This window comes from Cavia porcellus, unplaced genomic scaffold (assembly GCF_034190915.1).
Source record: "Cavia porcellus strain 051 isolate PalLab524CR breed Dunkin Hartley unplaced genomic scaffold, mCavPor4.1 scaffold_25, whole genome shotgun sequence".
Classification (NCBI taxonomy): domain Eukaryota; kingdom Metazoa; phylum Chordata; class Mammalia; order Rodentia; family Caviidae; genus Cavia; species Cavia porcellus.
The window spans coordinates 39,686,570-39,711,558 of NW_026947508.1; the positions used below are offsets into that span (position 1 = coordinate 39,686,570).

General features: G+C 39.7%; 1 protein-coding gene across 9 annotated transcripts in view; it reads left to right on the forward strand.

The window, feature by feature from the left end:
- Mast2 (microtubule associated serine/threonine kinase 2) overlaps positions 1-24,989 on the forward strand; it is a 332,530-nt gene that overhangs the window by 243,302 nt on the left and 64,239 nt on the right. For all 9 annotated transcript variants that reach the window (XM_063236388.1, XM_063236385.1, XM_063236389.1 and 6 more), the window contains one exon: positions 5,210-5,301. In XM_063236388.1, the coding sequence (XP_063092458.1) occupies positions 5,210-5,301 (92 nt within the window). The remainder of the gene's footprint in view (positions 1-5,209; positions 5,302-24,989) is intronic.

Genomic DNA, 24,989 nt, shown 5'->3' on the forward strand with positions numbered 1-24,989 from the left:
GACAAGAACACACCCTTCCAGGTCACTGCCCCAGTGACCTCACATTCAAAGATAGAGATCTAAACCATCAAATCCAGGCAATTATCATGCCCTAAAATGTGTCTCAAGAAGAGACCTCAGGATGAACAAAAGAAACAATATTGTATATGTTAGGATTTTCCTGTGCAGTAGAGAAGCAAAAGGAAAAAAAAAATGGCCTTTATTGAGATTGTTGAGAAGAGCGTTCCACTCGTGGGGTTGGGCTTTCTTCTCTGCCAGATACAGAGAGGGCCGAGGATTATGTGACCTCTGACTAGAAGCAGCACTTGTGGAAAGCATTGATGACACTCAAGGAACCCAGTGAATTCTCTTCACATCTAGGAAAAGAAAAGAGAAAGTTATAATCAGGGCTGAAGGGGAAGGAGAAGGAAGTGGTTGTCAGGGTAAGTGTTGTTTTTGCTTTGGCCTTCTGCCATGTTAGACCACCACCATAATGTCCTGTAATTTATACTGGGGCAGAAACCTTTCAGGATATAGTATAAAATTACAGTTATACAAAATCCAGTAGCAAACCAAATTAATACATGGTGATAGAAGCAATTGTTTACAAGTGGAAGAAGGCAGTGAATGACTAGAAAGGGGCACAAGGGAATTCTGTGGGGTGTTAAAAATATTCTATTATTTGGGCTATTGTTACAGGAATAAATTTAGTGGTCAAGGACCATTGAGCAGAATACATAAGATCTGTGTATTTTATTGAATATAAATTATATTCTAGTTTTTTTTCAAAAAGAACAAGAGTTAAAGCTGTCAAATGATGTTGAGAATTTATATTAGAATGGAGAATTAATTTTCATAGGTATTGATCTTGATAATAGTAGTTTTAATGGTAAGGTAGAGATATATGCCTGATGTTAGCTAAAAAGAAAATAGAGAGTATAATAAGCCCAAATGCCTATATGCAATATTTTCTAAGTAGGGTAAATAGGGAAATGAAGAAATGTGTGTAAGAGTTTGAAAGCCCCCCATCCCCACTTTTTTTCAATGGCAGAAATGTTAGCATGTCTTTAGGATAATAAGAGTCATTCAATAAAAAATAGAAGTTATGGTGAAGGAGGTAGTAGGAAGAAGACTGAATAGGAGAATGGAGGCTATTGATTTGGGTCTCACTTTTCAGTGGAAAGTAGAATATGTGGATACAGGTACTGGTAGACTAGTAGATTTTTGTAGAGAGCATATATAGTAATTCTCTTTGCATGACCCCCCCCCACCCTTTCCCCTGGGTTAAATGAAAAGCAGAAGGCAAGTGTGGTAGCACACACCTGTAATCCCAGTACTTGGGAGGCTGAGGCAAGAGGATCACCATGAGTTTGAGGCTAACGTGGGCTACATAAGCAAATTCAAGGCCAGCCTGCCTACTTAGTGAGACTCCATCTCAGAAATCAAATAAATAATTAACAGAGTTGGCAATTGAGGATGAGATTTGGGATAGTGTGTACTGAGCCCTTTTCTGGATATGGTCTCTGTCTGGGAAGTCTGTATTTATAATTCCATGGAGAAACTATGAGTTAATTCCAGTCTACCACTTGCAGTGCAACCCAAGGTGATGATACAGGGGAATGAAACTCCCAACCTACTAGATGTACAGTACAAAAATCAAAGAATAAATTTTAGGAACAATGGAGGTTAAGAATGGAATATATTTATTGAGAGAAAGAAAGCTTCTGTCTGAGATACATAAGGAGTCCCAAGCAGTTTGCCAGGGACTTTTTCTTTTCTAGAGGCTTTTATAGAGTAAAATCTGGAGCACTTGATTTTACTCTACATGGGACCCACTTATGTGGTCTATATGTGGACCCACTTAGATGAGTCCACAGTGTGGAAAAATGGGAACCTGCAAGGTGGTCATAAAATGGGACAGAACTGTGGTCCTCCAATAAGATTAACTGCTCAGGTAAAATTGATTAGATTGGGAACAAATGAGGAAGCGGGTCACGTAGTAACCAGGGATGCTTAACAGCAGTGACTCTTCTTGTAGAGGTTGGGATGCTGACTTGACTTCCTCAGGGTGACAGAGAACTATTTAAACCTTAAGATGTGGTTGTATTTGGTTTGCCTTTTGTCTTGAGATCTAGCCCACAGCAGGAGGTGTCTGTCTCCTCAGAGGTCACAAGGTATCTGAACCTCTCTGCACTGGCTTCTTTGAGGGCCCAGCCCTGTCTGACTAACTCAGCTGCCTGTAATAGTGAGAGTAAAGACACTAAGACAAGGTTATGGGGGGGCCAAAGGGTCCTAAGTCCAGCCAAGATGGTGATTTACGAGAACAAAGATCACGACCTAGGCCCAACTTGGTTTTTATTAATTCATAATGAGGGGAGTGACTTGGGGATCAGTGAGAATGGTGAGAAATACATGACTGCTGTGAGCCGGGCCAGGTAAGAGGTCTGAGATCACCTCTGTGATGCAGAAGGCAAGAAATGCAGAGAGTAATCTGCATAATACAACTAAGATAGTATCTAATAATTTGGGATTCATGCTTCTGTTCTGAAGTGTGCTTAAGTTCTGATATACAATCCTTTTTGTCCTGGGAAGTTATAGCCTCTTTCTCGAGGTTCAGTCCCAGGGAACAGTATGGAACAGTGCTCACTATCCAGCCTGGCTCAACCACATATTTGGGGAGTCACTAGAAGATGTAACACTGACCTGTGGCCTTACTTCAAAAGTTACACATCAACTCCTCAGCCAGCCAGGTTTCTACTGCTTAAAGCCCATTGAAGGCACAAAGAAATGACCTAACCAGCTCTGTATATATCAATACATAGAGCCAGGGTCAAGTTTATCCAAATTGCTCTTCTTTCAAGGAAAGTTGTTTGGGTGGTTCCCTACAATAGTGTACTAGAAGTTTGAGGAGAAGATGTGAATTAATTTTCTTGGAGTGTAAGCAGATAAATTGATAAGCAGATACATTTAGTAAAGGGTTGGTAGAACCCATTTGATGTTTATACTGTAAATATAAAGAGATCACAAGGCCCAATTCTGGATTTTTCTTTAGTCCTTCACAATCCCTAGATGCAGTTGCAAATTAGATGGAAATTTGAGTTTTTACAGGTTGGGGCTTTACCAGACACACAATATATAACTGCATTTATATGAAACCTAACAACAAATGAAATCTTGTGCTAATCTTCTTTACCTTGTAGTGTCCTGAGTAATAATGAAATTTTGCTTACAGCGAGAATTGAACACAAATGTTTAAAAAGAAATTGAGGATATAGGGGGACCTCAATTAGAGAGGCCTACTATAAGCTCTTCTGAAAGATCCAGGAGTTGTGGAAAACTCCAGGACTGATGTGATGGCACGTGCCTGTAATCCCAGAAATCAGGAGGTTTAGGCAAGAGGATAGCCATGGGTTCAAGGCCAGCCTGAACTATATAGGTAGACCTTATCTCAAAAGAATGGGGCAAGGTGGGTGGGGAGAGACAGGAGAGAAACTTTGATAGTATACCAGGTAATTGGATCTGGAACTTCTCCAGACGATTTCTTACAGGAAACTGGGTTATTGGTTTTGTTTTTTTTTTTTTTTCTTTTTATCGGTACCAGGGATCGAACTCACGACCGCCTGCTTGCAAGGCAGGTGCTTATGACACTGAGCTAAATCCCCAGCCCCTGGGTTATTGTTTTTTAAATCATAATCTCTTTCTTAAAATGAGTCTCAATCCTTCAGGTAGTTTCTTGTCACAGTTCCAGTAGTTTCTTATTATTGTCTACCAGACTTACAGGATGTAGCTGTGACCTATACCATAGTTTCTATGACCTGTGTTTTTATAGCATTCTTCTCTCCTGCTACCCATTTTTCTTCACTATTTCTTAGTCATTCCAAATTGGTTTCTATTTAATTACCTTCACCTTATCTTTTCCCCCTGCCTCCCAGATATTCTTAAGTCTGGGTATTCGTATCATTCAGTTCTCTGTTGAGATGTTGCCATCTTAATCAAAGTTCCCATTGATGCTACAGCTTCTATTCCCATTTAAGTCTCTCATTTCCTCCTTTTTCTGTTTTCCCATTGCTTTTTACTTTTGCTTCTTTTCCTATAGCATTATCCACTCCAATGATTACAGAAACTTTCTCTTAATCTATACTGCTTTCTTAGTAACCTAGAACTTAGAAAGTAACCAATAAATATTTATTTGGATGATTATAAATGTCAAAATTTCTCTATAGTGTGTTTTTAAAATAGGTAGAAGTGTGTGTGTGTGTTTGTGTGTGTATGCATGCACACTTGCACATCCTGAGACTTGAGCTCAAGGTTTTTGTGCTTTTGTATTGAGCTATATCGCAGCCCTTCTTTATTTTTTATTTTGAGACAGGATATGACTAAGTGTAAGTTGCCCAAGCTGGGCTTGTACATATGAGTCTCCTGCCTCAGCCTCCAAGAATGCTGTGACTATATGTGTATGCTTCCATGCCAAACTTCAAATAAATGTACACGAACATTTTGCTAAACAGATGTTGCATGAAGCAGCTTTTCATAATGATCTGGTGTTCTGCAACCATAGAAGAAAACCTCAGGGATTAACATGTAACAGAGTTAGTTTGATAGAAGAAATTTAGACCTGTTCTAAAATTTATGGTGAAATGAGAATAGCTTCTCAAATTAACAGTTATTTAAAATTACCTGTTAAATTAACAGTTTGATTCTTTATGGAAAAATAATTTTATGAAAGAAAAGATTTTGGGGTTTCTTTGTTTGATGCTGGAGGGTTCACACCTGAGTATTGTAAATATTCTACCACTGACCTTTACCCCTAGCTGAGAGAATATTTTGACTTGTGTTTAAAAATAAAATTTAGAATATGCATTCTTCATTAGAAGTCATTTAAAACATTGTTATTTTCTAAATGCAGTGATAAGCAGGTACATGTCTATAATTCCAGCAACTCAGGCTGATGAAGCAGGAGAACCACAAGTTCAACATCAGCTTGGAAAGCATAGTAAAACCCCTAGACAAAAACGCGGTTGGGGCGTTTACTTAATTCCTTGTATCTGTTTAAGGAAGCACAGTGACAATGTAAGACAGCAGTCAAGGCAGCAAGAAAAAAATATCCCAAGATAGAACACACTAAATTGTAGAATTAAATTTGTTCAAATATTAATTGCCAATCCCATTCTTAAAATCTCTAAGTCAGTGGTGTGACCCTTTGATAACTGACATTTTTATTTCATTGCAGTTGTCGGACAAGTAACCGTAAGAGCTTGATTGTAACCTCTAACACATCACCTACACTACCACGACCGCACTCCCCTCTCCATGGCCACACAGGTGAGTGCCTGCAGGTTAAGATGTTTTTAAAAGTGTTCACAGATACCAGACATCTTTCCTAATTATTACTTTGTGCAGATGCAGTAAATTATGTTGTCACGTCACTTGACTGACTAAAGCTTACAGATTTCTGGGTTTGTTTCTTTGTGTAGCAGAATGTTTTTACTTTACTTTAGTTATAAAGAAACATAAGCTGTTTCTTTGTTTGTCCTCTCAGCATTTCTTTTAGTCTTGTACGCACAGTTGGGCCAGGGGTATATTCTGTGTAACCTCAGTTCTAGTGTGTTATGCTGTGTTACAGCCCCAAGCATTTTGGGGCACGTGATGAGGGTCCAGTAATGTTTTGTCCTACTGTGCCCAAGAAACATGGTTCACAGTGTTTTTGTCTCATGGCTCTGGTTAACTGTCCTGTGTTAAACTGGGAGGAGGAAATAAAATTAGAAGAATTACTTGTTTTATAACGACATTGATTTTACATGTTGGAATTGAAGTGCATGACTTCTTGCATTTAATTTTTGCTCCATCTAGAATATGGGCTTCTAATGAAAGATCTAATTCTTACATGCATCCAAATGAGTAATATATAAAAATTATAGAATTCTATCAACTCAAGCACACGTTGCTTCCAAGGCAGGGGCAGAAAAACTCATGTGAATTGGCGTGTCTTTGGGTATAAAGCTGTATTCTTGTATCCTGTGGGATACAAACCCAGCTTTACATAAAGGACTACTACACCATTTGACTGTTTATTGCTATGCTGTTTGTTGCTACACTGTTTATAGCAGTTTTGAACCTAGAGTTAATAGAAATGGAGAATGATAGAACTGTGGTGGACCGATACGGCTGAAAAGATAAGAAGTATGAAATATAAATGATCTTTATTTTGAGAATGCAGGGAGAGACACCCCTGACCCCCTGGGGCATGTCATCTCCACCCTGGGGCATGGCATCTCTCCCTGGAACACGTGGAATGAAGGCATACATGTAGTTTAGGTTTGGGGTGGAACCTAAGGGGGGCATTAGGGATGCACAGGTAGCCCATTGGTCTTAGTTTGGCACCAGAGGTTGATTCCTAAGAGTGGGGGAGATAGGAGCTCCTTGGCTTTACCAGCTACAATGTCCAGCCTGAGTCAAAACTCTTTCAGAGAAGACTTGGGATCATTGGAAACAATTCAGAACTTGTGCTTGGGTTTCATAACCCATGGGTGCTACTGTCCTAAAGCAGGACCTTATAATTTTTGCCAGTGAAAGGGTACAGTAAAACAGGTCAGCATCTAGCTTAATAAAACAGGTCTATTTCTCTTGTTTTGTTTTCTTCTCACCATTCAGTGAGTCTTTGAAAGAAGAAAGTAAATGCATGTAGATTAGTTGTGAGCTTCCTGAGAATCTTGGGATTCTATAAATAAACTTTTTCCTCAAGAGAAGGATCTCATTTTAAACAGTGGCTGTCACATTAGAAGATACCAGCATAAGCACAGGGTTTTTAAAGAGATGGAAACATATCTCATGTTTTGAAACAAAGGGAGTTTATCATGTTTAGATAGTTTCCTCCAGTAAGTAGATTGGGTTCTGGATTAGGTAAATAGCTCCTTGTCCTAGAAATTTGTAAAACCTAGCCTGTCTTCCCTCGGCTTTTTCCTCATTCAGGAATAAATTTGTCTCATCTAGGCTTTGTACATAGTTGTTTCACAATTGTAATATGAATGCTAGACAGTACTTACTATTGGCCACTCTTCTCTAAAATGATTATTTCTCTATTTTGAGTTCTGACAGAGTTTAGACTAAATCTTTCCAGCTCAAGGGTTTATGCTTTTGATTGTGAACATTATTTAACCATTTGAGCCTGCTTGGGTCCTTTGAAGGTAACTCTTTGAGTTAATATGCTTAGTATTTCACAAATGTTAGCATCATCATTTTTTAGCTACTGAAAAGATATATATTATGTAGTTATTAGATAGAATATTCTGTACATGTTAAGTTCATTTGTTTATCATACAGTTTAACTCTGGTTTCTTTATTAGTTTTGCTATACTCAGTTGGGGCAGGCAATGTAGTGAATTGCTTCACACTTTTTTTTTTTGAGGCAGGGTTTTACCTATGTAGCTCAGGCTGGCCTTGAAAAGTGATCCACCTGCCTTAGCCTTAGTGCTGGGATTATAGGTATTTGCCACCATGCCAGCTGCCTACTTCTGATAGAGGAGTGCTAATGCATTCATAATAGGGCTATAATTTGTATTTGTCCCTGTTGGAGGGCCTGATTTGAATTCAGTCATTCCTACTGGCCTGACCCATTGGTAGTAAATGCATGGACTGTCCCATCAGACAGCTTGTACTAGTTCTCAGGGAGCCTTTGATTACACTTATGAAAGACATTTATTTAGCAAATCAGATGTTATCATATTAGTTCTTTAAGGAAAACATGAAAATGATATAGAGATTTGGAGTACAGCAGTTCTAAATGCATATTATGTACACCAGCAATGGGGCACTTGTAAGATTTCCATGTTAAAATTTATATATTTAACTGATAAGCTATTCATGAGTATAAATTTCTTTTAATTTAATGGAATAAATTTGTTGATTATTATAATAATTTTAATTGGTATGAATAGTATTAATATGTATATTTGGGCAATAATTATTCAAATTTAAGCAACTAACTAGATTTGGTCCAGAATTTTTTAATGCTTTAATTTTTAATTATTTTATTAATAAAAGGACCAATAAAAATGATTAGACCTGTTTGTACTACTTAATGGCTCAAGCCACCCGATGGGATGGTTGTGTGTACCACTGATGGTTCAAGCCAGTTTAAACATGTTTAAAGTCTCTGCTGTCATGGAATTATCCAATCCTGTGGTTTTGCCCTTGTATATTTTGATCTTTTGTTTTTAGACACATAAAAATTAAGAATTATTTAGTCCAAGCCCAACATGGTGGTTTTCACCTATATTACCAATACTCAGGAGACTGAGGCAAAACCATTGCTGTCAGGTTGAGGCTACCCTGGGCTATATAGTAAGATCGTGACCATTTTAAACTATATTGCAAGACCCTGCCTCAAAAAAAAATTATGTTCTCTTGAAGTACTGACTTCTTGATCATTATGTAAAGCCTTCTTTTATCCCTAATAACTTTCCTTGCTGTTTTACCTGAAATTAATAATGTCTATTCCTGCTTTCTTTTGGTTTACTCTGACAGTCTTAATTGATATTGTCTTTAGACCATTGACACCTGTGGTTATTGATATAGTTGGATTAATACTTACCATATTTGCTACTGTTAATGGGGTTTTGGAGTTTCTTTCTATAGAATTTTTTAGGTTCTTTCTGTGCTGAATAAAGAATAAGTCAAGAATAGCACAGAAGATAGCAAGATTTTATGTTTACTAAAGATATCAAAAGAAAAAAAAGAAACATGCTCTGCACAGCAAGTTACAAATGTAACTGATAAAAGCAGTACATTCTATAGAGTGAGAGCAAACCCCTGGGAAAGAGAACACCATGGTTGAGAGCTTAGTGGTAGCCATGTTTCGTATCTTCTACTCTTCAGGCTGACATCAAGACTAGCCCCTCCTGTCAAAACCTACTGAAGTTCTCACAAGTAAAATTGAAGATACTACTCTCTGATTGGTTCCAGGTATAGGGCTTTGAGATGTGTTCTGTGCATGTGACCTGGAACTCTGATCTACAGGTCAGACCCATTCACCTAGCCAGTTTACCATTCCCTGTTTCACTACTGTTCTCAAGTTTATTTTCATTTTTCAGCAGTTTTCTTCCTTTTTTTGGTTTAATTGGGCATTTTACAGATTCCATTTCATTTTCTCTCATTTCTTATCATATCAGTATTATTATTTCTTCATCAGCATCATCATCCTTCAGAGTCTTATTAAGTTGCCCAGATGGAGTTCAAATTTGTGTTTCTTCTTCCACAGCCTCACAGAGTGCTTGGGATGCATATATAGGGATGCATCACCATACACAGCTGCTTCTTTGTTTTTTTGTTTTGGTTTGATTTTTGGTGTTTTGAGAGAGGGTTTCACTGTGTACTTCAAGCTAGCCCTGGACTCATTTTGTAGCCCAGCCTGGCCTCAAATTCAACGTGATACTCAGTGGTTCAGTTTGCCAAGTGCTGACATTGCAAGTATGTACCACTATACTCCACATCTTGTTTTGATCTTGTTTTAACATTCCTTAAAAGGTAAGTCTGCTGGCATCTTAGTTCCTGTTTTGTTATTTGAGTATTTATTTCTCCTTCACTTTTGAAGAATGATTTCACAGCACGCTGGGTGTGGTGATACATGCCTATGATCACAGCACTTTGCAAGTTGACACAGGGAGATTGCTATGCATTCAAGGCCTGCCTGGACTACATGTGATGGCTAAAAATGACAGGACTCCAAAAATGAAAAAGAAAGCACTTTATTAGCTGAGCTCAGTGGGTGACACTGTCCCAGGGATCAGTCAGGGAAGTGTGCCCTAAGCAAAGGGCTGCAGTGGTTTAAAAACCAGCAAACTGCAAGGGGAGGGGTCAGGATCTTAAGATCAGCTTGTCTCCATAAAAGGTAATTTGGTCTTCCAAGAAAAGCAGCAAATCACAAGGGGAGGGGTCAGGGTCTTACAGGAACCAGGAAGGCAGGGAGAGAATTACATGGTGGATGTGTTGCAAGATTGCAAGTTAAACAGCTATTACACAAGGTTTACAGAAAGAGAACAGGTTATAAAGGCACAATAAGTAATAAATACATCACATTTTGAGTTTCTGAGCTTATAACATTTCCCCACTGCTTTATGTCATTGAGTTAAATCTTTGACTCTATTGCATAACCATGTGTGGGTAACGGGCTATATTCTTCTTGCTTAAGTATAAGCATTTTAACAGCTTGAAATCGGTCCTGGATGTGATGTAGTAGGTACCTTATAATATATGGTCCAATGGTTAAATCAAGTAAGAAGAGAATAACTGGTCCTATTAGAGCTGAGAGCAGAGTGGTCAGCCAGGGAAATATCAAGAACATATTCTGAAACCAATTCTGGTTCTTTTGTCATTGCTCTCCTTTATGGAGCCTTTTTCTAAACTGGTTCATACTGTCTTGTATGACTCCAGAGTGATTAGTATAAAAACAGCAAGCCTCTCCCAGTGTTACACATAGACCACCTTCTTTCATAAACAATAAATCCAAACCTCTATGGTTTTGGAGGACCATTTCAGCCAAAGAGCCTAGTGACTCTTCTAGGTTAGAAACTGAATGTTCTAAAACCGCTAGAACTTCATCTATGAGGGCACTCAACTCATGGTAATTTTTGTCACCCATTGTTAAACTTGCAGTGCCTAAAGCTGTAGCTCTGGATAGACCCAATCCCATAAGGGTTGGGATTAAGACAGTTGCCGCTTGAGGTGTCTGAGAAAAGTCTGATTCAAGATTTAGATGTTCTCATCCACTTGTGCCTGAATACCAATAAACTTGGGGAAACACCTGGACCAGGACACACAACTCGGCTTTCATAGTAAAAATGTCTAACATGATATAAGGAGTCAGCCCTAAAGTACAGGTGAACCTTTTGGGGCCTCTAAAAGCTGGCTTGGCGAATATGTAACATTGTGTATTCCAATTGGATTAAGGAACATATTAGTATAAGGGACTAGAGCTGAGATCATAGGCAGTGGATTGAATACAAGTTCCATTTCCTTTAACATTTCCTAGAGTTAGGATAGTTTTTTTTTTTTTTTTTTGTACTGGAGATCAAGCTCATGACCTTGCACTTGTACCACGGAGCTAAATCCCCAGCCCAGGATAGGTTTTTGTCCCCACCAACAAGAGGTGTTAGAATCCAAGATGGTGGAATTCTGGATCTGGAAAGAGGCATTTGAGCTCATAGAAGCCTGTAGAGCTACCCCTAAAAGGGAGGCTGTGGATCTAAGCATAGCCAGCAGTCCTGAGGAAGACTGGGATTGCTGTGATTGAGGTATTGGAACCTTACGTCCAAGGGGCTATATAGGTCAGAAATAAGCTGACAAAGTTGCAGTAAGGGAGTAGTTAGGTTGGTTATAGGAACAGTAGTAGGGGGCGGCTTGAGAACTCTTTAATAGGGGGAGCAAGTGGGGCTAGTGCCCCAATAGCTGGTCCAGTTAGGTGATCAGTGGCTCGTCTCATATTGATATGGAAAATTGTTCCAAGGTCATACCCAGACACATAAAGTCAAATGTCCCAGGTTTTTCCCCCTTTCCATGAGTACTGGTGGACTTATCTAAAATTAAATATGAAGGGGTTATGATTTAGTTTTGAGGCCACAATTTGGTTTTGAGGATCTTCTGAGATCTGTGAAGGGATCGTTTTTGCCCCATGGGGAAATGGACTCGCATCCCCAGTAGTTACAATAAAATTGATTGAGCCCCTCACAGAGTTCATTATGGCGAGGGTTTCCAGATGACTGTTCTTGGGGACAAACATAAAACTGTACATTCTGTAAATGCCATTGGCCCTTAGAACTACGGCAGTCATAGAGGTCTTCAGATGTTCCTCTGTTTTGGGATGAAGCCCATTTATTACTGACTCCCAAGTTAGCAGAGTACGTTTAGAAGGTCTGGTAGCCCATGATGTTACATAGGTCCGTGACCAGGACAGCATGGGAAGTAGTATTTTTGGCTGTGAACTTGCCAGTTAAGGCATTTGGTTAGTTCCCCGGTATAAAGGGATGGATTATGCTCGAGAGATAATGTAAGAGATAATGTAACCATTTCCCAACAGGTGAGAGAAACTAACATTATCAGAAATGTTTTGACAATTTGAGTTTCAGAAGATGTTCAGTCCAAGTAACAGTCCACTTATCTATATCCTGGAGTATCTGGAGGGAGGATCTTATCATGAGAGTGGTGTGTCCAGGCTGGTTTTCCAGCCACCTTGACGGCCGTGGGAGTACTGAGAACAACGGTGTATAGTCCAGTCCAGCATGGTTCAGGGAGGAATTGCAAGAATGACATTTGAGCAGCACTTGATCTCCTGAGCTTTCAGCTAGAGGGGCATCTGGTGTGTGTGGCTTGGCTTGGGGGGTCTCAAAAGAGCTGGTGAATGGAAGTCAGCACAGGTTGAAGAGCCTGTAGGGACTTAATTAAACTGTGGTTAGCAGTCTCAGCCAAATGAGTACTATGGAGTATAACACAAGTGCAGGAGGACAAAAAGAAGGAGACTCACCCAGGTTTTGCCAGACTCTAGAATCAATTTGCTAAGTGTTTCTTTCAGAGTTCGGTTCATCCTTTCAACTTGACCTGAACTTTGGGGATGATAGGTGCAGTGAAGTTTCTAGTCAATCTACGATAACTGAGCAATGTTATTAGTGATGGAAGCTATGAAAGCTGGGCCATTGTTGGACCCCATGGATAAGGAAAGGCTGAATCTAGGAATTATCTCACATAAAAGCTTTTTGACAATAATTGTGGCTGATTCGGTCTTCATTGGGTATCCCTCAGTCCACCCGGTGAAAGCGTCTACCAGAACAAGTAAATACTTATGTCCATGAAGTCCTGGTTTCCCCATGTTTGTGAAATCAATTTCCCAGTGTTCTCCAGGAAAAGTCCCTTAATATCAAATCCCTTCTTGGATAGTAGTGGCTTTGGCATTTACCTGCAGACATTTTGAGCATCTTTGACTGACTTCCTTTGCCAGTTGAGTCAGTTTAGGAACTAAGTATCTGTTCCAAGCTCCTCAGCTAATTTAGAACCCCCTAGGTGTGAGGCTTTATGGATTTGAAAAATAAGTCTCTTCCGATAGCAGCAGGTACTAAAATTCATTTGTCTGGCAACTGAAACCAATTTTCAGGGGGTATCTGTTTTGCTTTTAGTTGTCTTGCTAGTTCTTGGTCTGATTTGGAATAGATCAATTGAGGCAGGCAAGGGGGTGGCAGAACTGGCAGCAAAAGGGTTGTAGGTTGTATAGGTGATCTCAGAACTGCTTCTCAAGCACTCTTAATGGCCAACACATTTCCTATAGTTATTGGGTCCTTTCCTGTTTGGTGGGCCTTGCAATGCACCACTGCAACAGATTTGGGTAGCCAGATGGTGGTTAACAAGTCCAGGATTAAAGGGGCGTTTTTAATTTTTGAAGCAGCAGAAGTCAGAAGCCCTCTTTCTTGGTAAATGGCCTCATGTACATGAACAGTAGCAAAAGTGGAATGGCTATCTGTGTAGATAGTTGCCCTTAGATCCTTAGCCAATTTTAGGGCCACTGTGAGGGCAATGAGTTCAGCTCTCTGAGCAGAGGTACCTTGATTCAAGGGTTGGGCCCAGATAACCTGTGTCTGTGTGTCATAGCTGCCCCGCCCTTATTTACCTTCGGAGAGAAAGCTACTGGTGTCAGTAACGTATTCAACATCTGGATTTTCTAATGGAAGATCAGTAAGGTCCTGATGAAGGCTGGCAATTGCAGAGAGCAGGTCCTGGCAATCATAAGAACCTGTGGATCATCATCTGGTAATAGGGTTGCTGAATTTAAGACAGTAGTTTTTCTGAATTCAGTGAGGTTAGAGTTAAGCAAGAGGGCCTGGTATTGTATGATCCTTGCATTTGAGAGCCATCTGTCAGGTGGGGCCCTAAAGAGGGTTTCTAGTGCATGAGGTGCCACAATTTGGAGTGTCTGTTCAAAGGTTAATTTATTGGCCTCTTTCACTATCAAGTCAGTAGCCACCATGGCTTGAAGGCAGTTTGGCCAGCCCGAAGAGACTGAGTCCAGCTTTTTTGAGAAATAAGTAACTGGGCAGCACCATGGCCCCAACATCTGAGTTAGTACCCCCTTTAGTATTCCATGCTGTTCTGCAGTGAACAGCAGGAAAGATTTGGTCAAATCTGGCAAGGCCAATGCTGGAGCTTGGGCAAGGGCCAATTTTAGTTTGTGGAATGCTTGACTTTCCTTCTCCATCCAAACGGGTGGGTCGGAAGGGGTTCCCCCAGTTGCAGTGTGAAGGGGTTTTGCCAACTTAGCAAAGTCCAGTATCCATAGGCAGCAATAGCAAAAATTCTTGGTTTTTTTTTTGTCTTCTTCCTTTTTATCGGTACCAGGGATCGAACTCACGACTGCCTGCTTCCAAGGCAGGCGCTTATGCCGCTGAGCTAAACCTCCAGCCCAATAGCAAAAATTCTTGAATCTGCCTGTTAGTCTGGGGTTCAGGAATCTGGAGGATGGTCTGAACTCTTTTGTTGGAAAGTGAGCATTTTCCTTCAACAAGCGGTATCCTAGGTAAGTCACCTCTTGTGTGCATAGTTGGGCCTTTTTAGCTGAAACATGGTATCCCAGGCTACTGAATGCATATAATAAATCTTGAGTGACCCATAGGCAGCTTTCATAGTCTGGGGCTGCCAGCAGGACATCATCAACATATTACAACACTGTGACTCCAGGGTGCTCACTACAGTATTCTTGGAGGTCCTTACTCAAGGCCTCCTCAAACAAGGTAGGAGCATTTTTGAACCCTGTGGAAATCTGGTTCAGGTCAATTGGCAAAAACTTTTCGTGTCTGAGTCTGTTCATTCAAAAGCAAAAATCGGTTGACTTACCAGTGCAATTGGAAGAGTGAAGAAGGCATCCATGAGATCCAGAACTGAATACCAAGTCTGTTCTGGAGGCAAAAGACTTAGGAGTGTATAAGGATTCAGGACAGTGGGGTGAAGAGTAACAATATGCTTATTTACCTCTCTTAAGTTCTGGACTGAATGATAGTCTGTAGTTCCAACCTTTTGGACAGGGAGCAATGGGGTGTTCCAGGCTGAAATACAGGGTATTAAAATATTTGCTTCCTTTAATCTCTGTATGTGCTTTGAGATTCCCATTCGGGCTTGGAGGCTGAGTGGATATTAGTGCACCCTGATACATGAGGCAAAAGTTCTATGACTAAAATGACCAGTCTCAGAGGACTAGACAACAGGGTGCATAAAGAGATCCAGCAACTTGGCTTGAAGTTCTGAGGATATGTTTGGCGGCTTAGCCATCAATAGATGTCCCTCAGTAATAGGACAGGTTATCAGAAGATATATGGGTGAGTCTTCAGTAGCTAGTGTATCTCCATGATGAACAAGGGAATTGCCCCCAGAAAAGCTAATATTTGCTTGGAGCTTATGAAGTAGATCTCGGCTAAGCAAAGGTTCAGGTCGTTCAGGTACCACAAAGAAGGAGTGAGTTAAAGTCTGATTTTCCAAATGGGTGATCTTAGTTCATGTCTAGGGGTAACATTGGATGTTGCCTGTTGCCCCTTGAATGGCTATTTTAGGATAACTCCCCAAGAAGGTGTTGTAATACCAAGTAACTGGCTCTAGTGTTGACCAAGAAATCTGTGGGTTGCCCCCGCCACAGTCAAGGTTATCTGGAGTTTGGGGGTAGCAGATGAACCCTGAAATTGACAATCCTTTTCTAGTAAGACCCGAGGGGTAGTTTCGCCTTTTTCTAGTTTGGCCTTTAGTTTTGGGCAATCTTTTTTCCAGTGCCCCAACTCTTTGCAATATGCACATTGATTCTTGCCTACTAGGGTCTTTTGTTGTAGATTTTTTCCCTTTTGGCTTGAGTATGCCCTTCCACTAGTACAGCCAAGATCTTGGTTAATTTCTTCTCTTGTGGGTCTCCCCTATTGTCAAAAACCTTTTGGGCTATCTTTATCAATTGACCTGTCATCATCCTTTCAAAACCCTCTAACTTTTGTAATTTTTGCTTAATATCAGAGGCCAACTGAGAGACAAATGCTATATTGATAGCTCATCTATTTTCTGGTGCCTCTGGGTCTATAGGTGTATATATACGATAGGCCTCTAGGAAGCACTAGAGGAAAGCCTATGTAGAATCAGAAGCCAATTGTCTCATCTCAGTTACCTTTGATAGATTAGTCGGCTTTTGGGTGGCAGCTCAGAGTGCCATAAGAGTCTGGCAATACCGATCGAGAGCCTCCTTACTGCCATCTGCTTTGGGGTCCCAGTTGAGGAAGATCAGAGGGAAAACAGCATTGAGTCTCATCAGGTCCCAAGTAGGTTCCCTGTTAGTGTCAAGGACAGATCAGTGCACCAGTGTACGAATTCGCTCATGTTCCTCAATGTGAAAAAAGTCTGTAAAAGCTGTTGGCAGTCATGTGAGGTCGGCCAATGAGTGAAACATATAGTCTCAAAGAGAGATATTAGTGCCTGAGAGTCCTCAGAGAAAGGCGGGTTCTGTAATTTCCAGTTGTACAGATCACTAGTAGAGAAGGGGACATAGGTGAAGAAAGATCCCTGAGAGGAGTCCAATGGAGGGACTTCTTGGATGGGTAAAATGGAGGGTAAGTTTGTGGAGTCAGGATGGGTGCTGAGGAGGGTTGTGGGGGACAATGGCTGCAAGTACGGGTGGACTGGAAGGGGTAGGGGCCCGCAGAGAGGTAGCTGATGAGCTTGGGGAATCCAAGGGCAGTAAGATGGGGGTCAGGAAACAGCAGGGGAATCATCGGGAAGAGGTAGAACAGCATGAGAAGGTGACACCTTAGTTTTCATCATTGTCATGAGAGGAGGTTGCACCCGCCAGGGTTCTTCTTGTAGGAGTTTTCATATCCACAAGGGTAGATTCTGGATCAAGTCAATCAAACTTTAATATAGACTGCTTGATCAGAGTGCATGGTCGGCTTATGAGGGGGCCCAATAATGACTTGATGGACCTGTTGAGAGATTTATAAGTTAGAAGTTCCCTGTGAAGGCCATCCGACACCAAAGAAAGGCCATTCGAGTTCACAGAATGTTCTTAGTTTCTTAGGGTAGACAAGGTCTCCATATCCGGCAGCTTGATCCCTAAAATGCTTAAAATGATTAAGAAAAGTTGCAAAGGTCATAAGGGAGAGGAGGCCATGTGGCCCATAATGGTGGACATGTAAGACAGGGGTACAGATGAGTAAACACAGAATGTCAGAAGCTTGCTACAAAGACAAAGAAGATGACGAAAACTCGCCACAAGGACAAAGACAAGAGGGCGGAAACCTGCCCAAATGGGAGCAAAATTCCCCAAAGTTGGTGACATGTTGCCACAAAAAGGGATCAGACTTAGCACTCTAATTTCCCCAAAGTATGGTGCATCACAAGAACAAAAACATGAACAAAGGACATGAAACAAAACAAAAGTAACAAATACCTGTCAGTAAGAAGAAGCCACGTTTCCAAAAAAAGATCTTGGTGTCTAGTTCCTCAGGAGTGTCCGATTCATCCGAGGATTAGAAGTCCAGGGGTTGAACCCTGAGAAAGGTGGGATCCCGGATGAGACCCCAAAATGTGATGGCTAAAAATGATGGACTCCAAAACTGAAAAAGAAAGCACTTTATTAGCTGAGCTCAGTGAGCAACACTGTCCCAGGGATCAGTCAGGGAAGTGTGCCCCGAGCAAGGGGATGTACAGGTTTAAAAAGCAGCAAACCGCAAGGTATGGAGTCAGGGTTTTAGAATCAGCTTGTCTCCATAAAAGGTAATTTGGTCTTCCAATAAAAGCAGCAAACCACAAGGGGCGGGGTCAAGGTCTTACAGGAACCAGGAACGCAGGGAGAGAGTTACATGGTGGGTGTGTTGCAAGATTACAAGTTAAACAGCTATTACACAAGGTTTACAGAAAGAGAACAGGTTATAAAGCGACATTAAGTAATAAGTATATCACATTTTGAGTTTCTGAGCTTATAACACTACATAGTGAGTTCAAGGCCAATGTGACCTACACAGCAAGACCCTGTCTCAAAAAAAAAAAAAAAAAAAAAAAAGCAAGATACAAAATTCTAAGTTGGTTATTTTTCTGTCCCTCTCTCAATTCTTACATTTCTCTTAAATTTCTCGTTCCCTAGCTTCTGAAGACAAGACAGATGTAGTCCTTGTTTTTGCATTCTCTTAATGCAGCTTTTTCAAGATTTTATTCTAATCTTTGATTTTTTTACTATTTTTTGACATTTTAACAAATTTTATTAGTACATTTTTTTTCTCCAGATTTTATTGGTATATTTTAGATATACATAATGATAACATTCATCTTAGGGAGTTTGTACTTGTACATGATATATCTTGCTTCCTTTTTCTTATTCCTCTTCCCTCCCTTCAACTCCACTTCCCCTCATTATTCACAAAAGCCTTCTTTTCATTTTTTCCTATTTTTTCTGGCCTATTCTTTTCTTCCTCCCTCTAACTTCCCTTCTTCTCTCCCTATTTACATGTTGTTATGGTTGATACATAGTGTCATCTTAAGAAGTTTAGAAGTTTAACTGAGAGAATCAGCAGGAAGCCAGGATCCTAAATATCTTCATCCTGTGCAAGACGAGGACACAGAGATTTTGTGAGTGCTACACCTGCCCTGGGTGGAGGGGTGGCCTGTGTACAATATAAGGGAGGAGAAGAGGGTTGTTTTCCCTTTTTGCTCTGGCTGCTGCCTTGAAGTGTTGTACCAGTACCATGCCACCCTGCTTTGGAGCCAGCTAATTATGGACTGAAACCTCCACAAACAGTGAGCTAAATAAACCATTCCTTCCTTCATTTTGCATGTTGGATGTTTTGTCCCAGCAACTAGTGAAAAGTAAACAAGACAGAATTTGGTACCCGTGAAGTGGGGCCGCTGCTGTGACTATACCTGACCATGTGGTTCAAGAGCTTTTGGGAATGCTTTGTGGGAAGGGTTTGGAAAGATTCAGAGATGTCACCTGAAAGAGTAGCCCTGGAATGCCTTAGGCTCTTCTGTATGGGAGATTCTGATCAGAATTCCAGATTAGATTCTGATCAGAAAACCAGAAAGCTGATAGATATCCTTCCAGTAAAGACCAGGCTTGGGAGATTTCTGCAGGCAAAAAGGACTGCATTGGGTGTTGGGCTCTACATGGTGTGTTATGGCTTGGCAGAAAGTTTGTCTGCAATTTTCTCTTGTCCAGAGACTTTGCTTGAGATGGAAATTAAGGGTGGCAGACTAACTAATCTGGCAAAAGAAATTTCAAGCAGGCTAAGGCAGTGGCATAGGTGTTGCTGGGGGCTTTTTGCCAGATTTATGTTGCAAATCAAGAACAAAGAGTCCAACAGGATGATTTTAAAATGTTGTGGGTTTGGCCAGAAAGAAGCTCCAGTAAAGCTGTGGACTGTAAAGACAGAGCTGAGATCACATTGCTGAGAAGGAACAAAAAAAATAAACAAGATGACCTGAAAGCATCACAGGAAGAGTCCCTACACTTTGTGGCCTCAAACCTGCAAAAGTGAAAGACTTTTTTTGGAGGAGAGAGCCATAGAGCACCATAATCCACAATGGCAGTGAAGTCTGCACAATATTCCAGAGTTGCAGCAACATAGAGAATTTGTTCCTCAGAATCAGATTCATAGTGCTCAGCGATCTAAGCACTCAACCCGTACAGCCAAGAGAGAGTAAAGCCTGGCTATTTCTCCAACTGGCAGCAGACCTAAGCATCATCCACATGGTGCTGGTTTTAGGTGCATATAGAATTCAAGAGTTCTGAGGTTGAAAAGGCTTCCACCTCAATTTCATAAGGCCTGGGAGGCCCCTGAGAGGACAGTATGTGAAACTGTGAGTGTGAAGGCAAAGGTGCAGTGGAGAACCCGGAAGTTTGGAAAAGCCAGGAACATGGATCATCTAAGGAAACTTAAAAAGAGGGAGCAAAGCCAGCCTAAGAAAGAAGCCATGGGATCTGTAACAATCAGAATTGCCATAGGAGTGGAGTCACACAAGCCCTTTGGAGCTCACAGTTTGCCACAGATTGCCTCAAGTGGTACACATGGAAATACAGAACTTAATGTATACCCTGCTGGATTTTGGACTTGCTTTTGTCCCAATCCTCTGTAACCTCTTATTTGTTACTTTTGGAATGGGAATGTTTATCTTGTGCCATTGCATGTTGGAAGTGTTTAACTTTGTTTTCATTTGTTCAAGAGCTTGCAGCTAAGGTTAACAATTACATCTCAGAGAAAATTTAGGGCTTAAACTTTTCAGCAATGTTGAAACTATTAGGACATTGGCAACTCTTGCAGATGGACTAAATGCCTTTTGTATAACGGGATGTGCATGAGTCTTTTGTATAAAGGGATGTGCATGAGGGGTCCAAGGACAAAATACTAAGAATAAACATGACTTTGTATCTGGGGGCTGGTTTGACAGGGGGTGGATAGTTATGATTGATACATTGTCTGTCAATTTGAGAAATTTATAAGTTTTAACAGAGAGACTTATTAGGGTGCCAGGATCTGTACTTTGTAAATATCCTTATCCTGTTTAAGAAAAGGGCATAGAGATTTTGTGAGTGCTACAGCCACTGGAGTGGGGTGGTGGTAATGGCCTGTGTACAGTATAAGCGAAGAAAAAAGGGTTATTCCCCCTTTGGCTCTGTCTGCCTTCAAGTGTTCCCCTAGTACCATGCCACCCTGCCTTCGAACCAGGCAGGGTGATTATAGACTGAAATCTCCACATACAGTGAGCTAAATAAACCGTTCTTTCATTTTGGGTGTTGGGTGTTTTGTCCCTGCAAGGAGAGAAACATGTTTTCTTCCCATTTCCTAGTATCTGTTATACATTTTGGTCCTTATTTACACTTTCCGTTTCTCACACTGGAGAATGCACTCAACATGTGTATTTTAAGACTATACTTAAGAGTATAGTCTGAAGGTGCATCCATTTACCTAAATATGTCTTATGCCTATCCTTCTTTGTAGCAGAGTAGTACTACACCATATTAAAAAAACCCCACATCTTTATCCATTCATCAGTTGACAGGCATCTGGGCTGTTTCCAAGATTTAGCTATTACAAACTGCCGCTATAAACATGGATGCGTGTATATTGCTGTGGTTTGATGCTTTTAATTCTTTAAAGCATCAAGAAATACCAAGAAGAGGAGGAGGTGGATTGAATGGAACCTCTAGTTTTAATTTTTTGAGGAATCTTGATAGTGATTTCCACAGTGTCTGCAACAGTCTGTACTCCCACCAACAATGGAGAATGGTTCCTTTCTCCACAGCCCCTCCAGCATTTGTTTGTTAACATCTCTTAGTGAGATGAAATCTCAGTGTTGTTTTAATTTCCATCTCTCAAATGACCAGTGATGTTGAGTTTTTTTTCATATATTTATTTTCTGTTTCTACTTCTTCATGAGAAGTGTCTATTTGTTTCAGATAACCATTTTTGGTTGGATCTGTACATTTTGGGAATCGGGCTTTATTTTGAGTTCTTGAATTTTCTAGGTATTATTTCTTTGTCTTAGAGACAGCTGTCAAAAACTTTTTTTCCCACATGTTGGTTGTCTCTTCACTCTCTTCATGGTTTATTTTGTTGTGCAAAAACTTTTAAATATGGTGAGATCCTAGGTGTTGATTCTTTGTCTTATTTCCTGTGGGATCAGAGTTTTGCTTATAAAGTCTTTGCCTACACCGGTGTCTTTAAGAGTTCTATCTATTCTATCTAATGTAGTGTTTCTGTTTTAATATTATATCTTTGGTACATTTTGACTTAAATTCAGTGCATGTTGAAAGATAGGGGTCTAGTTTTAATCTTCATCATGTGGAAAAGCAGTTTTTCCAGCACCAGTTATTAAAGAGGGTATCTTTCTTCAAGTGAAAGTAATTGACTCCTTGTCAAAGATAAGATAGTTGACCATGTTTGGATTTGTTTCTACATCTTCTAATCTATTCCATTGAATCTGGGGTCAGTTTTTGTTTGTTTGTTTGTTTTTTGTCAATACCATAGTGTTTTTATCATAGTAGCTTTGTAGTATAATTTCACTTCAGGGATTGTGATGTCCCCTGCCTTGTCTTTGTTGCCCAGAATAGCTTTTGTTATTCTAGGTCTCTTTTGGTTCCAAATTAATTTTAAGATTGTTTTCTCTTATTTTGTGAGACAATGTGGTTGGAATTTTGATTGGGACTGCATTAAATTTGTATAAAATTATTGAAAGTATGACCATTTTTACTACATTGGTTTTTCCTACCCAAAAATAAGGGATATCTTTCTTTTTTTCTGATACCCCCTTCAATCTCCCTTTTTTTATTTTTTATTGGTACCAGGGTTCAAACTCACAACCGCCTACTTGCAAGGCAGGTGCTTATACTGCTGAGCTAAATCCCCAGCCCCTCCTTTTTTTTTTTTAACAATACTGTACTTTTTAATGTTTTAAGTTTTTCAGTGCTATTGTGAACAGTGTGATTTCCTTTATCTCTGGGTTAGTGAGTTTGTTATTTGTGTGCAGGAAGGCTATGGATCTTTTGAGTATTGACTTTGTATCATGCTACACTACTGAACTTGATTATTAAGTCTAAAAATCTCTTGGTGGGGTTTTTGGGATCTTCTGTGCAGGCTACCATGTCATCTGCAAATAATAATAATTTAGTTATTTTTTGGTGAGAGGCAGTACTGGAATCAAAGTCAGGGCCTCACACTTGCTAGTCAGGCACTGTGCTGTTGAACCATCGCTGCATCCTTAAAATGAATTCTCTTTGGTCAGCTATATCCCTGGCCATAATGAAAATTTAACTTCTTCCTTTCCTATCCTTATTTCTTTTACTCATCTAATTGCTCTAGTTAATTTTTCCATGATAATAGTAAGAGTAATGATACTGAATATCTTTGTCTTGTCCTGATAATCAGAGTGAAAGCTTTCAGTTTCTGTCCTTTTGGTATGATGTTTGATGTTGGTTTCTCATAGATGGCTTTTATCCAATTGAGATGAAGTGCATCTATTTCAATTTTCTGTAGAGTTTTTATCATGAATGAATGCTGGACCTTCTCAAAAGCTTTTTCTGCATCTATTGAGATGATCATGTGGTTTCTGTCCTTGGCTCTGTTAATGTGGTGTGTTACATTTATTGATTTACATATGTTGAACCATCCCTGCATCCTTAAAATGAATCCTGTTTGGTCATGGGGTATAATCTTAATGATTTACTACATTCTTTTTGCTAGTATCTTATTGAGGATTTTTGCAACTATATTCATTAAGGAGATTGACCGGTAGATTTGTTTGGTTTGGTTTGGTTTGGTTTGGTTTGGTTTGGTTTGGTTTGGTACTGGGGATCAAACTCACAACCTTAGACTTGCCAGAGAGGTGCATCCTGAGCTAAATCCCCAGCTAGTTTTCATTTTTGATTGGATCCTCCTCTGGTTTTCCTATCAGAGTAATGCTTGCTTCTAGGAATGAATTTGGGAGTATCATTTCCCTTTCAGTTTTGTTGAAGAGATTGAGAAATAGTGGTGTTAGGTCTCTTCTAAATTTCTTGTAGGATTTAGCATGAATTTGTTGGGGCCTAACCTTTTCTTTATTGGTAGGTCTTCAATTTTATTGACTGATATTTATATATTTAAAATTTTTATATGTTCTTGGTTCAACTTTGGTAATTTGTGTGTATCTACGAATCTGTCCATTTCTTCTGTTTCCAACTTAATAAAATACAGATTTTCCATCTTATTAGAATATAGATTGTTGGAGTAGGTACTGATGATCTTATAGATTTTTCCAGGATCTGTTGTGATTTAAACTTTTTCATGCCTAATTGTGTCGATTTGAGTTCTTTCTTTCTTTCCTTCTTTCTTTTGGGTTTGTCAATTTTATTTATTTGATTTTTTACAGAGCCAACTCTTTGGTTCATTGATTCTTTATATTGTTTTCTTAGTCTCCATTGCATTAATTTCTGCTCTGATCTTTATAATTTCTTCCCTTGTGCAAGCATTCAGCTTTACTTAACCTTCCTTTTCTAGCAGTTTAAGGTGCAACATTAAGTTGTTTATTTAAGCTTGCTCTGATTTTCTGATACTGGAATTCACTGGTATAAATTTCCTATGTAGAACTACTTTCATGGCATTCTGTAAGTTCCAGTGTGTTGTATTGGCTTTATTGCTTAATTGTATAAACTGTCTAATTTTTTAAATTATATCTGTGATCCATTGGTTGTTCAGAAGGACGTTGTTTAATTTCCATACATGTATGAAGCTCTTGTGGTTTCTTTTGCCATTGATTTCTCATTTCATTACACTATGGTCTAATAATATGGAGGGGGTAATTTCATTTTCTTTGAATCTGCTTAAGAATGTTCTGTGAGCTAGTATGTAGTCTATTTTTTAATTTTAGTTTAAAGAGAAATAAAATTTCAAAACAACAATTGGGGTTAACAATGGTATATACATTGCATATTGTTATCTTCAAATCAGTTACTTAGAGTACAAGACTTCTGCATTTCATTGTCGAACAGTTAGCACAAACCTTTCTCTTCAATGAACTCAGAGAAATCAGTAGTCTGAATATCTCTCTTTTTTTTTTTTTTTTTTTGTCTATTTGAGACAGAGTCTCGCTATGCAATGCAGGCTGGCCTTGAGCTCACTTTATAGCCCAGGCTGGTCTCGAACTCACAACGATCCTCTTGCCTCAGCCTCCCGGGTGCTGGTATTACAGTCATGAGCCACCATGCCCAGCTTATACATGCATTTCTGATTTATTTCACTGAGTATGATCTCAAGTTGCATCCATTTATCTATAAAAGTCTTAAGTTTATCCTTCTTTATGACTGAGTAGTACTCTTTTGTATAAAAAAATCACATTTTTTTTATCCACCTCAGTTGATGGGCATTTAGATCTAGCTATTACAAATTGTGATGCTATAAACTTAGGTACACATATATCAATGTGGTATGATGTTTTTAATTTTTCTGGGAAGAAGCCCAGAAGGGGAATAGCTGGGTCAAATGGAACCT